Source organism: Peromyscus maniculatus, chromosome 1 (assembly GCF_049852395.1).
Source record: "Peromyscus maniculatus bairdii isolate BWxNUB_F1_BW_parent chromosome 1, HU_Pman_BW_mat_3.1, whole genome shotgun sequence".
Classification (NCBI taxonomy): Eukaryota; Metazoa; Chordata; class Mammalia; order Rodentia; family Cricetidae; genus Peromyscus; species Peromyscus maniculatus.
The window spans coordinates 33,714,508-33,737,290 of record NC_134852.1 but is presented as its reverse complement, the minus strand read 5'-3'; the positions used below and the strand labels follow the sequence as shown (position 1 = coordinate 33,737,290).

Genomic DNA, 22,783 nt, shown 5'->3' with positions numbered 1-22,783 from the left:
TGGGAAAGTGGGCTCAACATCATCAGTCCTCCTCGAACTGCAGATCAAAATGGCAGTGATTACCTCAGCTATTATGGTCTCCAGCAAAAATCTACCTAGATCTTCAAAGGCTGCTGATCACTGGGACCTTCAGGTAACTTGGTGCTCAGCTTCATTCCAGCATTTGGAGCTTGGCTACCATCCTTGCAGTAGCCCTAACATGAGCTGTAGGTCTCCTCATGAACAACAGGGGGCGACAATAAAACACATAATCAACAGGGAAAACTGCTTGAGGTGTGACCCTATCTTGCAGCCTTGTTTCCAACCCAGGTCCAACAGACCTAGGCTCCCTCACATAATCGTTTTCTTTGTCACTGAGACCCCACTCTGCAAGGAGACCCTATTTAGTCCCCTCCCTTCTCTTATCATCCATGAGGAAAGACAGGAAGATCACAGGGCAATCACCAAGGCTAGCAAAGACAACCCAGAAGTTCAGGGAGGGCATGGGCAGACCTGAATCACATTCAGCCAGCGAAGGAAGCTGGGGGTGGAGGAGTCTCCCTGGTGCCCTCCATAAGAAGCTGGAGCACAGGGTCCTCTTCCTAGGACACACAGGCCACCTCCTCCTGCAGAGCAGAATATGAACCCCCGAGATAACATGTATTCCTTCATTAGACACCTGACTGGTGACACTAGTGATGACAGGTCTGGGCCCTCCACAGGCATCACTCAGCTGGACCTTTTCCTGCCCCTAGAGTAGACTGCCACTCCCTGCTGGGAATAAATCCCACCTTCCCTGAGCATTAAGATCACAGGGCAGACTGGGCTCTGCTAGGTTTTGGGGTCTCAAGGAAATACACACTTGGCTATAGGAAGTTCAGGGACAAGGTCCTGGGGTGAGCTGCTGTTTTCTTGGGACACAGGACATTTCTCAGCCTTTTGGCTCAAAGTATGTTCTAGAACACTGAACAACAAAGGAACAGAAGGATGGGAGGCAGCACTCACATAAGAACAGAGCAATGTACACACACAGACTCCACCCCCAGCCCATCTGACTCCAGGAAGTGCCCTCCTCTGGGAGGAGGCTGAGGTCTGGGAATAAAAGCAGAGCAGACACCAGAGGAGCCAAGCTTGGCAGCAGTCTGAGAGTCAAACCTCCTCTCCAGAGGAAGAGCCTCGCCCACAGTAGAGACCATGGAGTTCACCTCAGCCCCTCTCCACAATGCACAGGTCTCCTGGAGGGGACTCCTGCTCACAGGTGGGGAGACTTTCCTCTGCAGTAGAGAGTTGGGGAGTTCACAGACTGGATGGGGTCTTCTTGGAGAGGGAAAGAGCCTGAGAAATGACATCTGGCTCTGCTTGAAGCCTGAGACCATCAGGAAGCTCACAGTGGATGGGAATTGGGAAGTGGGGAGAAAAAATTCAGTTGTTCCCCATTGTAGGTTTATCAGCACTGGCCACTGTATCCTGAAGACTCAAGTTGACAACTCCATCAGGGTGACTCTCCAAGTAAAACTCAAAGTGGGCGAGTAAACAACATCATTATGTAGGACCCTGAGAAATCTGCAAATAAACCCCAGGCTCTGGGACACTCATTTGCTCACAGGTATCTGAGCCCATTTGAGGTAGAGAGGTTTGAACCAAAATCAAACTAGTCCTCCTCACAAAGCCCTGCTACTATTTGGCAGGAAGATAGAGCAGCAAGGACATCTAGAAGGTGGGCCCAGGGGTTGACAAGCACTTCAGAGGAAACAGAGCAGAGAAAGGTCAGAATGTGAAGGCACAGAGTCTTTTAGAGGAGGAGATCAGACAAGACATGCTACACTATGGTTTCTGAGTGTGATGAGGGATCTGAGGGCAGTGAGGGGTGAGCTGTGTAGACACTATGAAGCCAGTTTCATACAGTGGAAAGATTCAGGGGGTACTGATGAATGGGGGTGATGCTGCTGACCTCCCGTCACCAGGACACACACACCAAGGCTGAGAGTTAAACACTCACATTTCACATTTCGACCAAAAGCAAAAGTCGTAATAATGATAGACTTTTTTTCTCTCTTCCCTCTTAGTCTCTCTTTTAACCTGCTGGACCTCTCCCACCACTGCCCAATACATGACACTTGAAGCAGTTCCACCCATTGTTGCTGTAGGGAATGATGTTCTTCTAGTTGTCCACGGTCTGCCCTTGCAATTCACTCGCTTTTACTGGTACGAGGAAAAAAACTCTGCGAAGCACGTGATAGCCACAATTACTCTTCAACCAACTTTAATAGTAACTGAGCCTCAGTACCGTGACAAAATGACAATGTTCCAAAATGGATCACTGCTCATCAGGAATGTCAGTAAGAATGACACAAGAGGCTACAAAGCAACAATGACGAATCTATACTCTGTTGATACGAATCTATCCGTGGATTTTCAAATATACTGTGAGTAATTCTCTGTAACCTCTGGGTCATGGGTGGAGCTAATCCTATTTCACCGATAGAGCTGTCACTCCTGGATGACTCTGTGTCATGGTCCCAACATTGTGATACAAACATTTAGTAAAGGACACAGTGGAGAAAATGGCAATAAATCAGGATGCCCCCTTGAATCCACCCTCAGAGAAGAGGCAGTGAGGTAACTGAGCTCAGGCATGTTAGACTCTTCCCAGGGTCTTAGATGCTCACCATGAACATGGCCTTGAGGAAGACCCTTCAGGACTCAGGCAGGGCCTGGCTGAGGAAACCATGAGAGTCTCACCCCTAAATAGCTTTTCTCAAGAATTCCATGCCAGACTGATCCAGGAATCCCAAAAAGCTTGTAGACTAGGTTGGAATTTGATCTCCTGTTGGAGCTGACAGGGGACAACAATGGATCAGAGACTGGGAGCCTGCTGATAGCCTCTGAGAGCCATGTCTGAGGTAGGTCACCTGGGCATCTCCTCCTGAGACTCAGTGTGCTCAGCATAGGTGGAAGGTAGGAAAGGCAATCAGCCAGCTCTTCTGATGGTCTTCTGAGACCTCCCAGGAAGGTCAAGAGCCCTAAAGGGATAGAAGAAAAAGTGTACAAATGGCAGCTCCTTGCCTCTAGGGGTCAGGCCTAGGGATTATTTCCTGCAGGCAAACACTAATAGACACTGCTTGGTGGAGGGAAGGTTGTTGTTCACATTTAAGGTTAACTTGCAGGCATGGAAATGATCATTTACCATGTGTCCTATTATAGGGAATCTGAGACAGGAAACACAGTCACTGAGTCAGGGTCACACAGGTTGTGGATAGCACAAGCTATCTGTCCACAGGCACATCTCCAGCCTCCCCACCATGGAAATGGTACTAGGTACCTTCACTCTTCTAGATCATTTTGTGGAATCAGGACTCCCTTCTTCATGTGAACCAACATCAAACACCTGACAAGAATGGCCCATCTGTGACTCAGCCTGACCTAAATGTCAGCCAGATCCTGAGCTGTATGAGATCTCTGACAGGCTGTCAGGTTTCTCAGGGAAGCTCAATGGGAAGACTAATCATGAACTATCTGTAGGACAGCCCTGAACAGCAAAGGCTGGGAGGGCTCTGGTTTATACTCAGGAGGGGAGGTCAGTGTAGCTGGAGGGACTCAGACCTTGTGTCTCAAGGCAGGCATTGGGTCCCTGAGGACCAGGAGATAAAATGAGGCATCTCATTCTAAGTCTTGAGTCTGACCATCACCAAACACTGCAGTTCAGTTCACTTGTGAGAGTGTTTTCTTCTCTCATACACAGCGCAGGAGGTCCCATTATCTCTAAGCACTCAGCCACTCCCTCTGCCTGTAATTTGCTTCCTACCTGATTCTTTAAGGATCTGGATGGCTGAAAGTTAAGAGACTGTCTCTGGTTGTAAGAGGCCTTTGCAAGAATCAGTAGTACCACACAGGGCAATCATCTCTCTGTGGTCAGCACAACACCACTACCCAAGACCAACATCACAACCAACAATTCCAATCCCATGGAGGGTGAGGACTCAGTAGCATTAATGTGTGAGCCTAGGACTCAGAATACAACCTACCTGTGGAGGATAAATAATCAAAGCCTCTCAGAAGAGGACAGGCTGAAGCTGTCTGAGGACAACAGGATCTTACTTTACTCAGTGTTGTGAGGACTTATGGTGATATTTTAATTGTACTGAAATGTGGTTTTATTTGTATGATAATAAATAAAGTTGCCTGGGGGTCAGAGCTAATAGCAAGCCATAGCAGAAACTGGGCGGTGGTGGTACACACCTTTAATCCCAACTCTTGGGAAGCAGAGAGCTAGGTGGATCTCTGTGTGTTGAAAGATACAGCCAGCATGGAGACACACACCTTTAATCTCAATACCAACCATAGAAGACCTGGGGGTCTGTACAGACAGGCAGTGACAAGGAGGTCATGTGGTTGGGTTTACAACCAATGACAAGGCAGAACAGAAAGTCAATAAAAAGCACAAACACTCAGGAAGTAGGTCTCTTGCGGAGAGGTAGGACAGCAGCGACAGTGAAGGGTAAGGTTTTTAATCTCAGCTCTTAGCTATTGCTCTGACCTCTTGGCTTTCATCTCTGAATCGGCTCTGTGTTTCTTATTTAAAAAGATGGTTACATCTACAAGGACTGACACAGGAACCTATGAATATGAACCTGGAACCCAGTGAGGGACTCCATAAGTGACCCATTCTCTCAGAACATTACTTTAAATATTTTCTGTTTCATCTTGGCCCCAACTGCCTAAAAACAGAGGGCTAGAGCTACTATATTCAGTCCCAGTCGGCTTGGGTTTATGACGCAGACCTACCCTACAGATACCTAGGCTGCAAGGGCATCCTGTCCCAGGCCAAGCATCTGTGGACATGCCCAGCATTGAGCTTTAATGGGATGCAGGGAATTCTGCCTAGAAGACTCAGGGTGATGGAGACAGGGGACATGTCAGACTTAGTCTCAGTGCACTCAAGTGTGTGCAGTGGGGATATCTGTGTGTTGTACTTGAGAAAGATCAGGGCTTGTGAATGCTGAATGAGTACCCTTCTGCTAATCTGCACCCCAGCTCTGAATAGGACCTGCTCAACTAAGGTTAAAGCACAGCTCAAAGAGATACTATGTCCTTCTACAGAACAGGATTTCCCCTTCCCTAAGCTGACATCACATGTGACTTTATTCTGTTTGCTCCAGATGATTTAGATGACCTGATCATATCCCCCTCAAATATTCATTTACATTCAAGGACAAACCTCATATCTGCCACACAGATGCTAACTCACCTGTACAGTACTCTTGGTTTGTCAATGGAGAGCTCCAATCATCCTCCCAAGAGCTCTATATTTCCAACATCCATACTAATAATAGTGGATCTTATACCTGCCTCATCTATAGCTGTCAATGTCCTCAGTAAGACCACACTCAAGAACATTACAGTCCTTAATAAGTGGATCTCTGAAATATCAGCACTAGGTTTGGAGTGGAGTCTTTTGGCTTTCTGGGAAGATGCAGAAGCATTTAATTTCCAGCCCATGTCTATGGGAACAAGCAAAACTCAGTCTTCCCACATGCCACCTGCTCCATCCCTATGTCTATTGACCTCCTGGTTCTCTGGTTTCTGGCTGAGAGGGATGGAGCCTGCAATGTGAGGAGGAGGTTCTTCCAGTCTTGGAAAGCCTTAGGTTGTGTGAGGGACTTTCCATGGTTAGGAGAGCCTCCAGGTCAGGATTTCTTTCTGTGCCTAACACAAGCTTTCTTGTCCCCTCCATTTTCATTTTATGACCTCCATGACCTACAAGGAACACCCAGGGATTTCAACTGTGCTCACTTTCTTATTCTCCAAATTCGAAGAGAAATTTCCCCCCACATCGGGACTAGACCTCCTCTAGCTAGCATGTCTACTCCTGTCTCTGTGTGGGGTGCCTGGCTCAGCTCTGACTCCATGGGATGGGAAGAGTGGGTGGAGAAGGTCTCTGGGAGCCCTGTTCTGAGTCAGGGTGAAATCATGTCACTGACAGTTGATGATGTTCTTTTGCTTACTCTTCTCAGGTTCTAAAAAAAAAAAAAGTTGGCTGAGTGTGGTGGCACACACCTTTGATGCCAACACTGAGTAGGTAGAAGAGGTAGATAGTGTGAGTTTGGAGGCCATCTGGGTCTACATAGCAAGTTCCAAGCAAGTTAGAACTGTACAGTGAGACCCTGTCTCAAAAATTATCAGCACTGAGTATTAGAGTGGCAGGCTGTGGTCAGTACTGTGCCTCTTTACGTCTCTGTAGTATTTAATCTATATCCATGGGACAGGAAATACAATTTTTCTACAAACAGAAATTCTTCAGTTAGGGATTTCTCCCAGTTCTGAGGTATAGCCTTTAACATCTTTAAGATTAGCTGGGCCATCTTAACCCTATGACAAATTATTTAATAAAAAATAAACAGAAGTCTATTTCATAAAAGAGGGACCTGATAATTCACACTCACAGAAAGTGGGAGCAAGAATTCCCACAAAAATCATTGGGAAATACATTTCCCCACCATGAGATTTCTGGACAGGTAGGTTGAAGAGGCTCCCAGTGTGGAATCTACACAAATATCCTAAGTCAGGGCCACTGTGGGTGATCTTGATGGAGTAAGAATCAGCTCTCTTCTTGCAGAACATATCTTCAACCCAAAGATGTGATCTTGCAGAGGGCTACTTCATTCTATGGACTCTGGGAGCTGTCTGAGATCTCTGAAGTTGACTGACTCTCAGCTGGCCCCATCCCTTGTTTATCCACAGATGCAGTGACTAAACCCTCCATCCAAGTCAACAAAACCATAGAAAAAGACCTGGTCTCTGTGTTCCTGAAGTGCCCGTCAATTGACATTGATAACTCCATCAGTTGGTATTTCAAAGGCCAGCGTCTGAGGATCATGAATAGGATGACACTGACCCAGAACAATAGCAGTCTCCAAATATTCCCTGCCTGGAGGGAGGATTCAGGGGATTATCAGTGTGAGGTATCTAATCCACTTGAGTCCAAGATGAGTGACCCCCTCCAGCTGGATGTAATAGGTGAGTGACCTCTGTTCCCCTCTTACTCCATAGTGTTGGGGGTGGGGGCAGTTTCTTTATCATCAGAGTGCAGAATGTGTAAAACTAACAGGGAGGAAAACATGGTTCAAATTACAAATAGAGCCAGCTTGGTGATGGATGCATGTTAATCTCATGATAACATACCAAGTAAACTGAGCAGAGTGCAGCATGCCTTTAACCCTAGCACACCAGAGGCAGAGACAGTTGGACCCTGGATATTCAAACACAAAATCACAGTAGCCCTGTCTCACATTCCCACAGCTTCACATGATTTCCTTGATGAAATTGATGGAATTCAAGGATTGGAAGGAAAAAGTAGAACTAACCTAGAAACACAAAAGGACACTTGCTAAGATCATCACACTTCATCTCACTCAATCAGTCTTCCTCCAGCAAGGTGGGAAAGTGTTTATCAGCTGTTAGAGTTTCCTGGTAGAAATTTCCCAGTCACTTATGCATACTATCGTATATTCTGCATATAGGGAAAGTTTGACTTCTTCCTTGCCAATTTGTATCCCCCTGATATTATATTGTTGTCTTATTGCTCTACTTAGAACTTCGAGTATTATATTGAATAAACATGGGGAGAGGGGACAGCCTTGTCTTCTTCCTGATTTTAGTGGAATCGCTTTGTGTTTCTCTCCATTTAATTTGATGTTGGCTGTTAGATTGCTGTAAATTTCCTTTATTACATTTAAGAACCTTCCATGTATTCCTGATCACCCCAAGACCTTTGTCATGAAGGGGTTTTGGATTTTGTCAAAGGCTTTTTCAGCATCTAATGAGATGATCATGTGGATTTTTTCTTTCAGTTTGATATATGGTGGATTACATTGACAAAGTTTTGTATTTTTTTAATTTCAAATTTTTTATTATTATTTTATTTTACAATATAATTTAATTCTACATATCAGCCATGGATTCCTTTGTTCTTTCCCCTTTCACCCCCATCCCCTCCCCCCAGTCCACCCCCCTATTCCCATCTCCTCCAGGGTAAAGACTCCCCCAATGGTTGAGATCAACCTGGTAGACTCAGTCCAGGCAGGTCCAGTCCCCTCCTCCCAGGCTGAGCCAAGTGTCCCTGCATAAGCCCCAGGTTTCAAACAGCCAACTCATGCACTGAGCACAGGACCGGGTCCCACTGCCTGGGGGCCTCCCAAACAGATCAAGCCAATCAACTGTCTCACCTATTCAGAGGGCCTGATCCTGTTGGGGACCCCTCAACCATTGGTTCATAGTTCATGTGTTTCCATTTGTTTGGCTATTTATCCCTGTGCTTTATCCAACCTTGGTCTCAACAATTCTTGCTCATATAAACCCCCCTCTTTCTTGCCAACTGGACTCCCGGAGCTCCACCCAGGACCTGGCCGTGGATCTCTGTATCCAGTTTCCTCAGTCATTGGATGGGGTTTCTAGCACAACAATTAGGGTGTTTGGCCATCCAATCACCAGAGTAGGTCAGTTCAGGCTGTCTCTCGACCATTGCCAGCAGTCCATTGTGGGGGCATCTTTGTTGATTAAGAACAGAGAGGGAGAACAAGAAATAGGAGACAATGGTAAATGAAGACCACATGAGAATAGGAAAAAGCAAAGTACTAGAGAGGCCCACAGAAATCCAGTTGGTGTGAAAGAGGGACCGGGTCCTGTGCTCAGTGCATGAGTTGGCTGTTTGAAACCTGGGGCTTATGCAGGGACACTTGGCTCAGCCTGGGAGGAGCAGACTGGACCTGACTGGACTGAGTCTACCAGGTTGATCTCAACCCTTGGGGTAGTCTTTGCCCTGGAGGAGATGGGAATGGGGGGTGAACTGAATGGAAGAGGAGAGGAGCAGGAGGGGGGAGAACAAGGGAATCCATGGCTGATATGTAGAATTAAATTATATTGGAAAATAAAATAAATAAATAAATAAATAAATAAATAAATAAATAAATAAATAAAAAAGAAACAAAATGCTATTTCATAAAAAGAGGGACCTGACTCTTCACACTCACAGAAAATGTGAGCAAGAATTCCCACAATAATCATTGGTAAATACATTCTTCCCATCATGAGATTTCTGGACATTTGGGTTGAAGAGGCTCCCAATGTGGAATCTACACAAACACCCTGAGTCAAGTCCACTGTGGGTGATCTTGGTAGGAATAAGATTCAGGTCTTTCCTTATAGACCATATCTTGAACATGTGATCTTGCAGAGGGCCCCTTCATTCTATGGGCCCTGGGAGCTGGCTGATATCTCTGAGGGTGAAGGACTCTCAGCTGGTCCCCTCCACTGTTTATTCACAGAACCAGTGACTAAGCCCTCCATCCAAGTCACCAACAACACATTTGAAGACCTGATCTCTGTGTTCCTGACCTGCTTGTCAAACGACACTGGGATCTCCATCCATTGGTTCTTCAAAGGCCAGAGTGTGGAGCTCACAGACAGGATGAGGCTGTCTGAAAACAACCATACCCTCCTAATATACTCTGTGAAGTTTGAGCATTCCGGGGACTATCAGTGTGAAGTATCCAATCAAGTCAGTTCCAAGAGGAGTGACCCCATCCAGCTGGACATAATACGTGAGTGACCTCTGCTACTTTCTTACTTCATAGTGTTGGGTATGGGGGCAGTTTCTTTATCAAAAGAGTGCAGAATGGATCAAAGTCACAAGGAGAAAAACACTGGTCAAGAAACAAATACAGCCAGTTTGGTGATGGATGCATGTTAATCTCATGATAACACATCAAGCAAGCTGAACACAGTGCTGCATTTATATCTGTGTGGCAATTAGGGGTAGGTACTGGGAGTGAGTTCAGCAGGCACTCTTCCCAACTGAGGCCATCTTGGTGGCCCATGTACTGAGTTTCTTATCCTCATGCTGACATTTGAAGCATGACATCCCTGCACAAGATGCTTTTTTCTAATAACTGTTTATTTGTGATGGTTAGTAGTATGTGTGTGTATACATATGGTTAATGGGACTGGAGAGATAGCTCAATAGTTAAGAGCCCTAGTAACTCTTTCAATGGACAGGGGTTCAATTCCCAGCACCCACATGGCAACTTATTACTGTATCTAATTGAAGTTCCAAGGAATTCAGCACCCTCATTTCTTCTCCTCATATACCAAACATGCATGTGGTGCAGAGACATACAAGCAGCCAAAATGCCCATATGGTGCATCTGGCATCATAACAAAGATACCATTCGAAATCCAATGTCAAGGTGCTTTCATCCTGTCTCCAAAAAATCTGATGACTTTCAGCTCTGATCCATTTTAGGTCTTTGATCCACATAGAGCTGATTTGTATATGTTGTAGGTGAAGGCTTAACTTCATTCTTTTACCTGGACATCCCATTTTCCCAACATCCCTTGTTTAACTCATTATTCATTCATCATTGAACAGTCTTAGCAGCCTGTTCAAAACTCATCTGGTCACAGAGGGGCAGATGGACAGGAAGAATGCCTTCTACTTTCTGTAACTCAATAGGACAACTCTGTTTCACACCAATTAATTCAAAAGAGCCAGCAGAAATGAATTTTTTATATATTTTTTCTTTCCTTTTTTATTAAGAGATGTTCTACTCATTTTACATTTCAACCACGGATTCCTCTGTCCTCCCTCCTCCTACCTCCCAGCCTTCCATCCCCAAACACACTCATCATTCCCACCTCCAACAAGGCAAGGTCTTCCCTGGGGAGTCAGCAGAGCCTGGTACCTTCAGTTGGGGTAGGTACAGTTCCCTCTCCCTGTACCAAGGCTGAGCTAAGTTTCTCAGCATAGGCACTAGGTTCCAAAAAGCCAGGTTATGAACTAAGGACAGGTCTGGTCCCTGCTAAACAGGTCAAGCTACATAACTGTTTCACTTTTCCAGCAGGCCTAATCCAGTTCCATGGGAGTCCTTCAGCTATTGGACACAGTTCATGTGTTTCCACTAGTTTGGCTAGTTGTCTCTGTACTTTTTCCAATCATGTCTCAATATCTCTTGCTCATATGATCCCTCCTCTCTCTAGTCGATTGGACTTCTGGAGTTCCACCTGGTGATTGGCCATGGATCTCTGTATCTGCTTCCATTGTCTCTGGATGAGGGTTCTATCATGACAGTTAGGGTGTTCAGCTATCTGACCACCAGTGTAGGTCAGCTCAGGCACCCTCTCAACCATTGCCAGTAGTCTATATTGGAGTCATCTATGTGTGTTTCTGGGGACCTCTCTAGTACTCTGCATCTATTCCCATGGTGTCTTCATTTATCATGATATCTCTTTCCTTGTTCTCCCACTCTGTTCCTGATCTAGCTAGGACCTCCTGCTCCCCTAAGCTCTCTTTTCCCCGACCCTTGCCCTCCATTACCCCCTCTCAACCCCAGTTTGCTCATGTAGATCTCATTCATTTCTCCATCGCTGGGCAATCCTGTATCTTTCATAGGGTCCTCTTTACTAGGTAGCCTCCCTGGAGCTGTGAGTTGCAGTCTGGTTATCCTTTGCTTTTCATCTAGTATCCACTTATGAGTGAGTACATACCATGTTTGTCTTTCTGAGTTGGGCTATCTCACTCAGGATGATTTTTTCTAGTTCCTTCCATTTGCCTGCAAATTTCATGCTGTCATTGTTTTTCTCTGCTGAGTAGTACTCCATTGTGTATATGTACCACATTTTCTTTTTTTAATTTTAATTTTTTAATTAATTTTTTTATTTTTTATATACATATATTTTATTTTACAATACCATTCAGTTCTACATATCATCCATGGGTTCCCCAATTCTCCCCCTCGCACCCCCTCCTCTTATCCCTAGCCTACCCCCCATTCCCACCTCCTCCAGGACAAGTCCTTCCCTGAGGATTACGATCAACCTGGTAGACTCAGTCCAGGCAGGTCCAGTCCCCTCCTCCCAGACTGAGCCAAGTGTCTCTGCATAAGCTTCAGGTTTCAAACAGCCAACTCATGCAATAAGCACAGGACTTGGTCTCACTGCCTAGTTGCCTCCCAAACTGATCAAGCCAATCAACTGTCTCACCTATTCAGAGGGCCTGATCCAGCTGGGGGCCCCTCAGCCTTTGGTTCATACTTCATGTGTTTCCATTCATTTGGCTATTTTTTCAATAATTGAGTAAAACTGAAATTTATTATAAGCCACAGTCATCCTAGGGACCTCCATGCTATATATATAGCCTCCATGGTTCTATGGGTTGTGGTCTGATTGGTCTTTATTTTATATCTAGAATCCACTTATGAGTGAGTACATACCATGACTGTCTTTCTGGGTTTGGGTTACCTCACTCAGGATGATTTTTTTCTAGTTCCATCCATTTGCCTGCAAATTTCATGCTTTCATTGTTTTTCTCTGCTGAGTAGTACTCCATTGTGTATATGTACCACATTTTTTTTTCATCCATTCTTCCGTTGATGGGCATCTAGGTTGTTTCCAGGTTCTGGCTATTACAAATAGTGCTGCTATGAACATAGCTGAGCATGTATCTTTATGGTATGAATCAGCATTCCTTGGGTATATGCCCAAGAGTGGGATGGCTGGGTCTTGAGGTAGTTCTATTCCTAATTTTCTGAGAAACCGCCATACTGATTTCCACAGTGGTTGTACAAGTTTACATTCCCACCAACAGTGGAGGAGTGTTCCCTTTGCTCCACATCCTCTCCAACATTGGTTGTCATTGGTGTTTTTGATCGTAGCCATTCTAACAGGTGTAAGGTGGTATCTCAGAGTCATTTTGATTTGCATTTCTGTGATGATTAAGGATGTTGAGCATTTCTTTAAACGTCTTTCGACCATTTGTAGTTCTTGTTTTGTGAATTCTCTGTTTAGCTCTTTAGCCCATTTTTTTAATTGGCTGTTCAGTACTTTTATGTCTAGTTTCTCGAGTTCTTTATATATTGTGGAGATCAATCCTCTGTCAGATGTGGGGTTGGTGAAGATCTTTTCCCATTCTGTTGGCTGTCTTTTTGTCTTATTGACTGTGTCTTTTGCCCTGCAAAAGCTTCTCAGTTTCGAGAGGTCCCATTTATTAATTGTGCTCAGGGTCTGTGCTGTTGGTGTTTTATTTAGGAAATGGTCTCTGGTGCCAATGCGTTCAAGAGTGCTTCCTATTTTCTTTTCTATTAAGTTTAATATAACTGGATTTATGTTTAGGTCTTTGGTCCACTTGGACTTGAGTTTTGTGCATGGTGACAGATATGGATCTATTTGTAATCTTTTACATATTGAGATCCAGTTATGCCAGCACCATTTGTTGAAGATACTTTCTTTTTTCCATTGTATAGTTTTGGCTCCTTTGTCAAAAACCAGGTGTTCATATGTGCATGGATTAATGTCAGGGTCTTCAATTCGATTCCATTGGTCCGTATGTCAGTTTTTATACCAGTACCAAGCTGTTTTTATTACTATAGCTCTATAGTAGAGTTTGAGGTCAGGGATGGTGATGCCTCCAAGGGTTGCTTTATCGTATAGGATTCTTTTAGCTATCCTGGGTCTTTTGTTTTTCCATATAATGTTGAGTATTTTTCTTTCCAAGTCTGTGAAGAATTGTGTTGAGATTTTGATGGGGATTGCATTGAATCTGTAGATTGCTTTTGGTAAGATTGCCATTTTTACTATGTTAATCCTACCTATCCATGAGCATGGGAGATCCTTCGATTTTCTCATATCTTCTTCAATTTCTTTCTTTAGAGATTTAAAGTTCTTATGAAAAAGTTCCTTCACTTGTTTAGTTAGTGATATCCCAAGGTATTTTATATTATTTGTGGCTATTGTAAAGGGTGATGTTTCTCTGACTTCTTTCTCAACCCTTTTATCATTTGTGTATATGAGGGCTACTGATTTTTTGAGTTGATCTTGTATCCTGCCACTTTACTGAAGGAGTTTATCAGCTGTAGGAGTTCCCTGGTAGAGTTTTTGAGGTCACTTCTGTATACTATCATATCATCTGCAAATAGTGAAAGTTTGACTTCTTCCTTGCCAATTTGTATCCCTTTGATCTCCTTTTGTTGTCTTATTGCTCTAGCTAGAACTTCTAGTACTATATTGAATAAATATGGGGAGAGTGGACAGCCTTGTCTTGTTCCTGAATTTAGTGGTATCGCTTTGAGTTTCTCTCCATTTAATTTGATGTTTCCTGTTGGCTTGCTATAAATTGCTTTTATTATGTTTAGAAATGTTCCTTGTATTCCTGTTCTTTCTAAGACCTTTATCATGAAGGGGTGTTGGATTTTGTCAAAGGCTTTTTCAGCATCTAAGGAGATGATCACGTGGTTTTTTTCTTTCAGTTTGTTTATATGGTGTATTACATTGACTGATTTTCGTATGTTGAACCATCCTTGCATCCCTGGGATGAATCCTACTTGGTTGTGATGGATGATTGTTTTGATGTATTCTTGGATTCGGTTTGCCAATATTTTGTTGAGTATTTTTGCATCAATGTTCATGAGGGAGATGTTCATGGTCTGTAGTTCTCTTTCTTTGTTGCATCTTTGTGTGGTTTGGGTATCAGGGTAATTGTAGCCTCATAAAAAGAGTTTGGTAGTGTTCCTTCTGTTTCTATTGTGTGGAACACTTTGAAGAGTATTGATATTAGTTCTTCTTTGAATGTCTGGTAGAATTCTGCACTGAAACCATCTGGTCCTGGGCTTTTTTTTTGGTTGGGGAGTTTTGATGACTGTTTCTATTTCTTTAGGGGTTATTGGTCTATTTAAATGGTTTATCTGGTATTGATTTAATTTTGGTATGTGGTATTTATCCAGAAAATTGTCCATTTCTTCCTGGTTTTCCATTTTTGTGGAGTACAGGTTTTAGAAGTATGATCTGATGATTCTCTGGATTTCCTCATTGTCTGTTGTTATCTCTCCCTTTTCATTTCTGATTTTGTTATTTTGGGTGCTCTCTCTTTGCCTTTTGGTTAATTTGGCTAGGGGTTTGTCTATTTTGTTGATTTTTTCAAAGAACCAACTCTTATTTTCATTGATTTTTTGTATTGTTCTCTTGTTTTCTATTTCGGTGATTTCAGCCCTCAATTTGATTATTTCCTGGCGTCTATTTCTCCTGGGTGAGTTTGTTTCCTTTTGTTCTAGAGCTTTCAGTTGTGCTGTTAATTCATTGGTATGGGATTGCTCCATCTTCTTTATGTGTGCATTTAGAGCTATGAATTTTCCTCTTAGCACTACTTTCATAGTGTCCCATAAGTTTGGGTATGTTGTACTTTCATTTTCATTGAATTCTAGGAACTCTTTAATTTCTTTCTTTATTTCTTCCTTGACCCATTGATGTTTCAGGTGGGCATTATTCAGTTTCCATGAGTTTGTGGGTTTTCTATAATTTTTGTTGTTTTTGAGGTCTAACTTTAAGGCATGGTGGTCTGATAAGTTACAGGAGGTTATTCCAATTTTTTTGTATCTGTTGAGATTTGTTTTGTGGCCAAGCATGTGGTCAATTTTTGAGAAGGTTCCATGGGGTGCTGACAAGAAGGTATATTCTTTTTTGTTAGGATGGAATATTCTGTAGATATCTATTAAGTCCATTTGAGTCATAACATCTGTTAGGTCCTTTATTTCTTTGTTAAGTTTCAGTCTGGTAGATCTATCTTTTGGTGAGAGTGGTGTGCTAAAATCTCCCACTACTAATGTGTGGGGTTTGATGTGCGTTTTAAACTTTAGTAGTGTTTCTTTTATGAATGTGGGTGCTTTTGTATTTGGAGCATAAATATTTAGAATCGAGACTTCATCTTGGTGGATTTTTCCCATGATAAATATGTAATGTCCATCCTGATCTCTTTTGCTTGATTTTAGTTTGAAGTCTATTTATTAGATATTAGGATAGCTACACCAGCTTGTTTCTTAGGTCCATTTGCTTGGAAAGCCTTTTCCCAGCCCTTTACTCGGAGGTAGTGTCTGTCTTTGAAGTTAAGGTGTGTTTCTTGTATGCAGCAAATGGATGGGTCCTGTTTTCTTATCCATTCTGTTAGCCTGTGTCTTTTTATAGGTGAGTTGAGACCATTGGTATTGATGGATATTAATGACCAGTGATTGTTAATTCCTGTTATTTTTTGTGGTTGTGTTGTGTTGTCCTTCTGTGGTGTATGTTGGCGTGGGATTATCTATTGCTTGATTTTTCATGGATGTGTTTAGCTTCTTTGGGTTGGATTTTCCCTTCTAGTGCTTTCTGTAGGGCTGGGTTTGTGGACAGGTATTGATTAAATCTGGTTTTATCCTGGAATATTTTGTTTACTCCGCCTATGATGATTGAGAGTTTTGCTGGGTATAATAGTCTGGGTTGGTATCCATGGTCTCTTAGTGTCTGCATGAGATTTGTCCATGATCTTCTAGCTTTCATAGTCTCTATTGAGTAGTCTGATGTTAATCTGATGGGTTTGCCTTTATATGTTACTTGGTCTTTTTCCTTTGCTGCTCTTAATATTTTTTATTTGTTCTGTGTGTTTAGTGTTTTGATTATTATGTGGCGAGGGGACTTTTTTTTTTTTTTTTTTTGATCCAGCCTATTCAGTGTTCTGTAAGCTTCTTGTATCTTCATAGGTATTTCTTTCTTTAGGTTAGAAAAGTTTTCTTCTATAATTTTGTTGAATATACTTCTGTGCCTTTGAGTTGGTATTCTTCTCCTTCTTCTATCCCTATTATTCTTAGGTTTGGTCTTTTCATGGTGTCCCAAATTTCCTGGACGTTTTGTGTTACGACTTTTTTGTCTTTAGTGCTTTCTTTGACTGATGAATCTATTTTCTCAATTGTGTCTTCAGTGTCAGAGATTCTCTGTTCCATCTCTTGCAATCGGTTGGTTATGCTTGTTTCTGTAGTTCCTGTTCATTTAGTCAGGATTTCTATTTCCAGCATTCCCTCTGCATGTGTTTTCTTTATTGTCTCAAATTCATTTTTCAGATCTTGGAATGTTTCTTTCATCTGTTTAATTGCTTTTTCTTGGCTTGATTTGATTTCTTCCCATTTTTTGTTCGTTTTTTTTCTTCCATGTCTTTAAGGGAGTTTTTTATTTCCTCTTTAATGGAGTTTTTCACTTCCTCTTTAAGGGAAGTTTTTATTTCCTCTTTAAGGGAGTTTTTCATTTCCTCTTTAAGGAAAGTTTTTATTTCCTCTTTGAGGGAATGTTTTATTTCTTCTTTAAGGGCCTCTATCATCTTCTTAAAGTCATTTTTAGGGTTGATTTCTTCTGTTTCTTCTGTCTTGGCATGTTCAGGTCTTGCAGATGTAGAATCACTAGGTTCTGATGTTGCCATATAGGTCTTTATGTTGTTGCCTGTATTTTTGCACTGGCGTCTACTCATCTCTTCCTCTGTGTGGTGCAGGTGGTGTCTGTGTCTGAGAGTGCCTCTCTTGTTCTAATTTTTGTCTTGGTTTAGTAGGGGTTCTTGGTTAAATTGGTGCTATTGAGCTATTTCTTCAGGGGCAGCTGATTTCAGTCGGTGAAGTATATACTTATGATTCTTGTGATCTGGTTTGGTGGCTGGGTAGTGCCTTCTTCTGTGTTCCCAGGTCACGTTTTGTTCATTTGTCAACTCCTCAGCTGATCTTGTTTCTTCAGACTTCAAACTGTAGGCATCTGAATCCTCTCCCAGATGGGTTTCAGCTGAGCAGGGTAGTTTCACCAACACCTCCAAGTTGTTGGGCTTCACGGAATCAGCAGCTGGGCCCTGGGTTGTCATCAGACGGGAGTGTTCAGATTCGTTCTGGTTCCGTCCCACGGAGATAGCTTCTTCTCCAGGTGTTGGGTTTAGAAGCGTCCCTGTTCCAAGCTGTATCTGCTTGTCTCCGTTCCTGGGCCTGTCTACCTCTGTGGTCCACTACCGGGCCTGTATGTCTCTGCCAGCTGCCACTGGGCCTGTATGTCTCTGCCGGCTGCCACCGCGGGCCTACCTACTTCGGGCCTACCTACCTCTGCTTGTCACTGCTGCCGGGCCGTCTACCTCTGCGGTCCACCACCGGGCCTGTATGTCTCTGCAGCCTGCCGCTGGGCCTGTCTACCTCTGCGGGCCGCCGCTGCGGACCTACCTGCATCTGTTTGTCTCCGCCTTGTGGCCTGTCTAACTCTGTAGACCGCCGCCGCCGCCGGGCCTGAATGTCCCTGTCGTCCACCGCCGCCGGGCCATCTACCTCTGCGGGCCGCCTCCGTGGGCCTACCTGCATCTGCTTGTCTCCGCTGCCGCCGGGCCTGTCTACCTCTGTGGGCCGCCGCTGGGCCTGAATGACCACATTTTCTTTATCCATTCTTCAGCTGAAGGGCATCTAGGTTGTTTCCATGTTCTGGCTATTACAAATAAGACTGCTATGAACATAGTTGAGCATATGTCCTTGTGTGGTATAATTGAGCATTCCTTGGGTGTATGCTCACGAGTGGTATAGCTGGGTCAAAGGGAGATCAATTCCCAATTTTCTGAGAAAGCATCATACTAATTTCCAAAGTGGCTGTATAAATTTGCATTCCCACCAACAGTGTAGGGGTGTTCCCCTTGCTCCACATTTTCTCCAACATAAGCTGTCTTCAGTGTTGTTGATCTTAACCATTCTGACAGGTGTAAGATGGTATCTCAGAGTTGTTTTTATTTGCATTTCCCTGGTGTGTAAGGATGTTGAGCAATTCCTTAAATGTCTCTCAGCCATTTGATTCTGTTGATAAATCTCTGTTTAGCTCTGTAGTCCATTTTTAATTGGACTGTTGGGTATTTTGATGTCTATTTTCTTGAGTTCTTTATATATTCTTGATATCAGCCCTCTGTCAGATGTGGGGTTGGTGAAGATCTTTTCCCATTCTGTAGGCTGTCATTTTGTCTTATTGACTGTGTCTTTTGCCCTACAAATGCTTCTCAGTTTCAAGAGGTCCCATTTATTAATTGTTGCTCTCAGTGTCTGTGCTACTACTGGTGTTATATTTAGGAAGTGATCTCCTATGCCAATGCATTCAAGACTACTTCCTACTTTCTCTTCTATCAGGTATAGAGTAACTGAATTTATTTTGAGGTCTTTTATCCACTTGGACTTAAGTTTTGTGCATGGTGACAGATATGGATCTATTTGCAGCCTTCTACAAGTTGACATCCAGTTATGCCAGCACCATTTGTTGAAGGTGCTTTCTTTTTTCCATTGTGTAGTTTGGGCTTCTTTGTTTAAAATCACCTATTTGTAGATGTTCCAATTATTGTCAGGGTCAAGAACTTTAGAGTCTTTAGTAAGTGGGTCTCAGATATATCAGCACCAGGTTTGGAGTGGAGTCTTTTGGCTTTCTGGGAAGATGCAGAAGCATTTAATTTCCAGCCCATGTCTATGGGAACAAGCAAAACTCAGTCTTCCTCCATGCCACCTGCTCCATCCCTATGTCTATTGACCTCCTGGTTCTCTGGTTTCTGGCTGAGAGGGATGGAGCCTGCAATGTGAGGAGGAGGTTCTCCCAGTCTTGGAAAGCTTTGCTTGTGTGAGGGACTTTTCATGGTTAGGAGAGCCTTCAGATCAAGATTTCTTTCTGTGCCTAACACAAGCTTTCCTGTCCTCTCCATTTTCATTTTATGACCTCCATAACCTCTAAGGAACACCCAGGCATTTCAACTGTGCTCACATTCTTATTCTCCAAATTGGAGGAGAATATTCCCCATACATGGGGAAAAGACCTCTGCTCAGAGTTCTGCTCCTGTCTCATGGGTGTGGTGCCTGGCTCAGCTCTGACTCCATGGGATGGGAAGAGTGGGTGGAGAAGGTGGGTGGAATCCCTGTTCTGAGTCAGGGTGAACTATGTCACTGACAGTTGATGATGCTCTTTTGCTTACTCTTTTCAAGGTTCAAAAAACAAATATCAGCTGAGTGTGGTGGCACATATCTTTGATGCCAGCACTGAGGAAGGAGAAGCAGGTAGAGAGTGTGAGTTTGAGGCCAGCCTGGTCTACATAGCAAGTTGCAAGTGAGCTAGGATTATACAGTGAGACCCTTTCTCAAAAATATTAGTACTGAGGATTAGAGTGTCAGGCTATGGTAATCACTGTGATTATTCACTTCTTCTCTGTAGTATTTAATCCATATCCATGGAGCAGGAAATACAATTTTTCTACAGACAGAAATTCTTCAAATATGGATTTTTTGCCAATCCTAAGGTCTAGCTTTTAACACCTTTAAGATTAGCTAGGCCATGTTAACCCTATGACAAATTTTTTAATAAAAATTAAAAGGTTATTTCATAAAGGCACGACCTAACTGTTCACACTCACAGAAAATGTGAGCAAGAATTACCACAAATATCATTGGGAAATACATCCCTCCTTATGAGATTTCTGGACATGTGTGCTGAAGAGGCTCCCAGTGTGGAATCTACACAAATAACCTGAGTCAGGGTCATTGTGGGTGATCTTGGTACGAGGAAGATTCAGTTCTTTCCTTACAGACCATATCTTGAACGTGTGATCTTGCAGAGGGCCCCTTCATTCTATGGGCCCTGGGAGCTGGCTGAGATCTCTGAGGGTGAAGGACTCACAGCTGATCCTCTCCACTGTTTATTCACAGAACCATTGACTAAACCCTCCATCCAACTCACCAATACCACAGTCAAAGACCTGACCACTGTGATCCTGAAGTGCTTGACAAATGACACTGGAATCTCAATCCATTGGCTCTTCAAAGGCCAGAGTCTGAGAATCACGAATAGCATGAGGCTGTCCCAGAACAACAGCACCCTGGAAATAGTCTCTGCCAGGATTGAGCATTCTGGGGACTATCAGTGTGAAGTATCCAATCAAGTCAGTTCCCAGAGGAGTGACCCCATCCAGCTGGACATAATACGTGAGTGACTTCTATTGCCTTCTTACTCCACAGTGTTAGGGGTGGGGGCAGTTTCTTCATCAACAGAGTACAGAATGGGTCAAAGTCACAAGGAGAAAAACACTGGTCAGGAAACAAATACAGCCAGCTTGGTGATGGATGCATGTTAATCTCATGATACAACAACAAGCAAGGTGAGCACAGTGCTGCATGCCTTTAACCCCAGCACACCACAGGCAGAGGCAGTTGGATCTCTATGAGTTCTTAACCACCCTGGTCTTAGTAGCCAGTTTCAGGTTAGCCTGAGCTACATAGTGAGACCCTGTCTCAAAAGAGAGAGAACACGAAGCAGGAGGCCACTCAACTGAATGGACCAGGCTCTGCTGACTCCCCATGGGAGACCTTTCCTTGGAAGGGGTGGCAATAGGGGGTGTATAGAGTGGAAACACTGAGGGCTGAGCGAATGAGGAAAGGGGAATCTGTGGTTGGTGTGTAATATAAACAGAAAATCTCTTAATAAAAAAAGTAGTACAAGGCCAGCCCAGATTACATTGTGAGACCCTGTCAATAATAACAACAATAGAAGTCAATATATCAAATAGAAATGCAAAGTGATTAAGAGTTTAGGGTCTAGCCTGGCGGCGGCGGTGGCGGCAGTGGTGGTGCATGCCTTTAATCCCAGTACTCAGGAGGCAGAGGCAGGCAGATCTCTGTGAGTTCGAGGCCAGCCTGGTCTACCAAGTGAGTTCCAGGAAAGGCAGAAAACTACACAGAGAAACCCTGTCTAGAAAAACCAAAAAACCAAAAAAAAAAAAAAAAAAAAAAAAGAGAGTTTAGGGTCTGAGTCACACACACAGACCACCCTCAGAATATAGTAAAATATTCATGTTATATTACACCCCATACCACACAATCAAATTTTCTTTAGATTATTTCCAATATCTAATATGAATACTGCATAAACACTAGTCTTACTGTCTTGAGTACAGGACAAATAGGAGGATGCGATACATTTTTCATTGTAGAGATACTTTTCCAAGTAGTTTGTTTCCAAGGTTTCGATCCATAAATATAAATTTCATAGATAGAAAGGTCCTGTATTGAGTTTCTTACGACATTTGCACATCTATTCATTTTGTATGGGTGTTCCCCACCTATTTTGTGGAGGTCATAGGACAATTTGTGAGGGCCAGTTCTCTGGGGACAGGGAATTGAACTCAGGTAGGTGAGGAAGCCCTTTATCTGCTAAGCCATTTTGCTGTCCCTCATTGTTTGTTCATTTATATCTGTGTGGCAGTTGGGGCAGGTACTGGGAGGGAATAAGTCAGGCACACCTTCCCAACTGAGCCATCTTGGTGGCCCATATACTGAGTTTCTTATTCTCATGCTCCTTGCACAAGACTTTTTTTTCTGATAACTTTTTTTTGTGAGTAGCAGTAGTAGTAATAGTAGTAGTATGTGTGTGTTTGTGTGTGTGTTTGATTCTTAACTATTGAGTTATCTCTCCAGTCCCATAAACCAAATACATGGAGAGATAGCTCAATAGTTAAGATCCCTAGCAGCTCTTCCAAAGGACAGGGGTTCAATTCTCAGTACCCACATGTCATCTTATTACTGTCTCTAACTGAAGTTCCAAGGAATTTAGCACCCTCTTCTGTACAAAACATTCATGTGGTGTAGAGACATATAAGCAGCCAGAAGGCCCATATGATGCATCTGGCATCATAACAAAGACACCATTCGAATCTAATTTCAAGGTGCTTTCATCCTGTCTCCTAAACGTCTGATGACTTTCAGCTCTGCTCCATTTTAGGCCCTTGATCTATGTAGTATTGATTTTTTATATGTTGTTAAGTGAAGGCTTAATTTCATTCTTTTACCTTGATATCCCATTTTCTAAACATACCTTATTTAACTGATTATTCTTCCAACATTGTGCAGTCTTAGCAGCCTGATCAAAATTCATATGGTCACAAGGGGCAGATGGACAGCAAGAATGCCTTCCAAGTTCTGTAACT

General features: G+C 43.2%; 1 protein-coding gene across 1 annotated transcript in view; it reads left to right on the top strand.

The window, feature by feature from the left end:
• Positions 1-945: 945 nt before the first annotated feature.
• The window catches only part of LOC102907489 (cell adhesion molecule CEACAM1-like), a 44,923-nt gene continuing 23,085 nt past the window's right edge, over positions 946-22,783 (top strand). Inside the window, exons 1-5 of the mRNA XM_076574129.1 lie at positions 946-1,237; positions 2,046-2,405; positions 6,721-6,996; positions 9,303-9,578; positions 20,511-20,786. Coding sequence (XP_076430244.1) covers positions 1,174-1,237; positions 2,046-2,405; positions 6,721-6,996; positions 9,303-9,578; positions 20,511-20,786 — 1,252 coding nt within the window. The 5' untranslated portion in view covers positions 946-1,173. The remainder of the gene's footprint in view (positions 1,238-2,045; positions 2,406-6,720; positions 6,997-9,302; positions 9,579-20,510; positions 20,787-22,783) is intronic.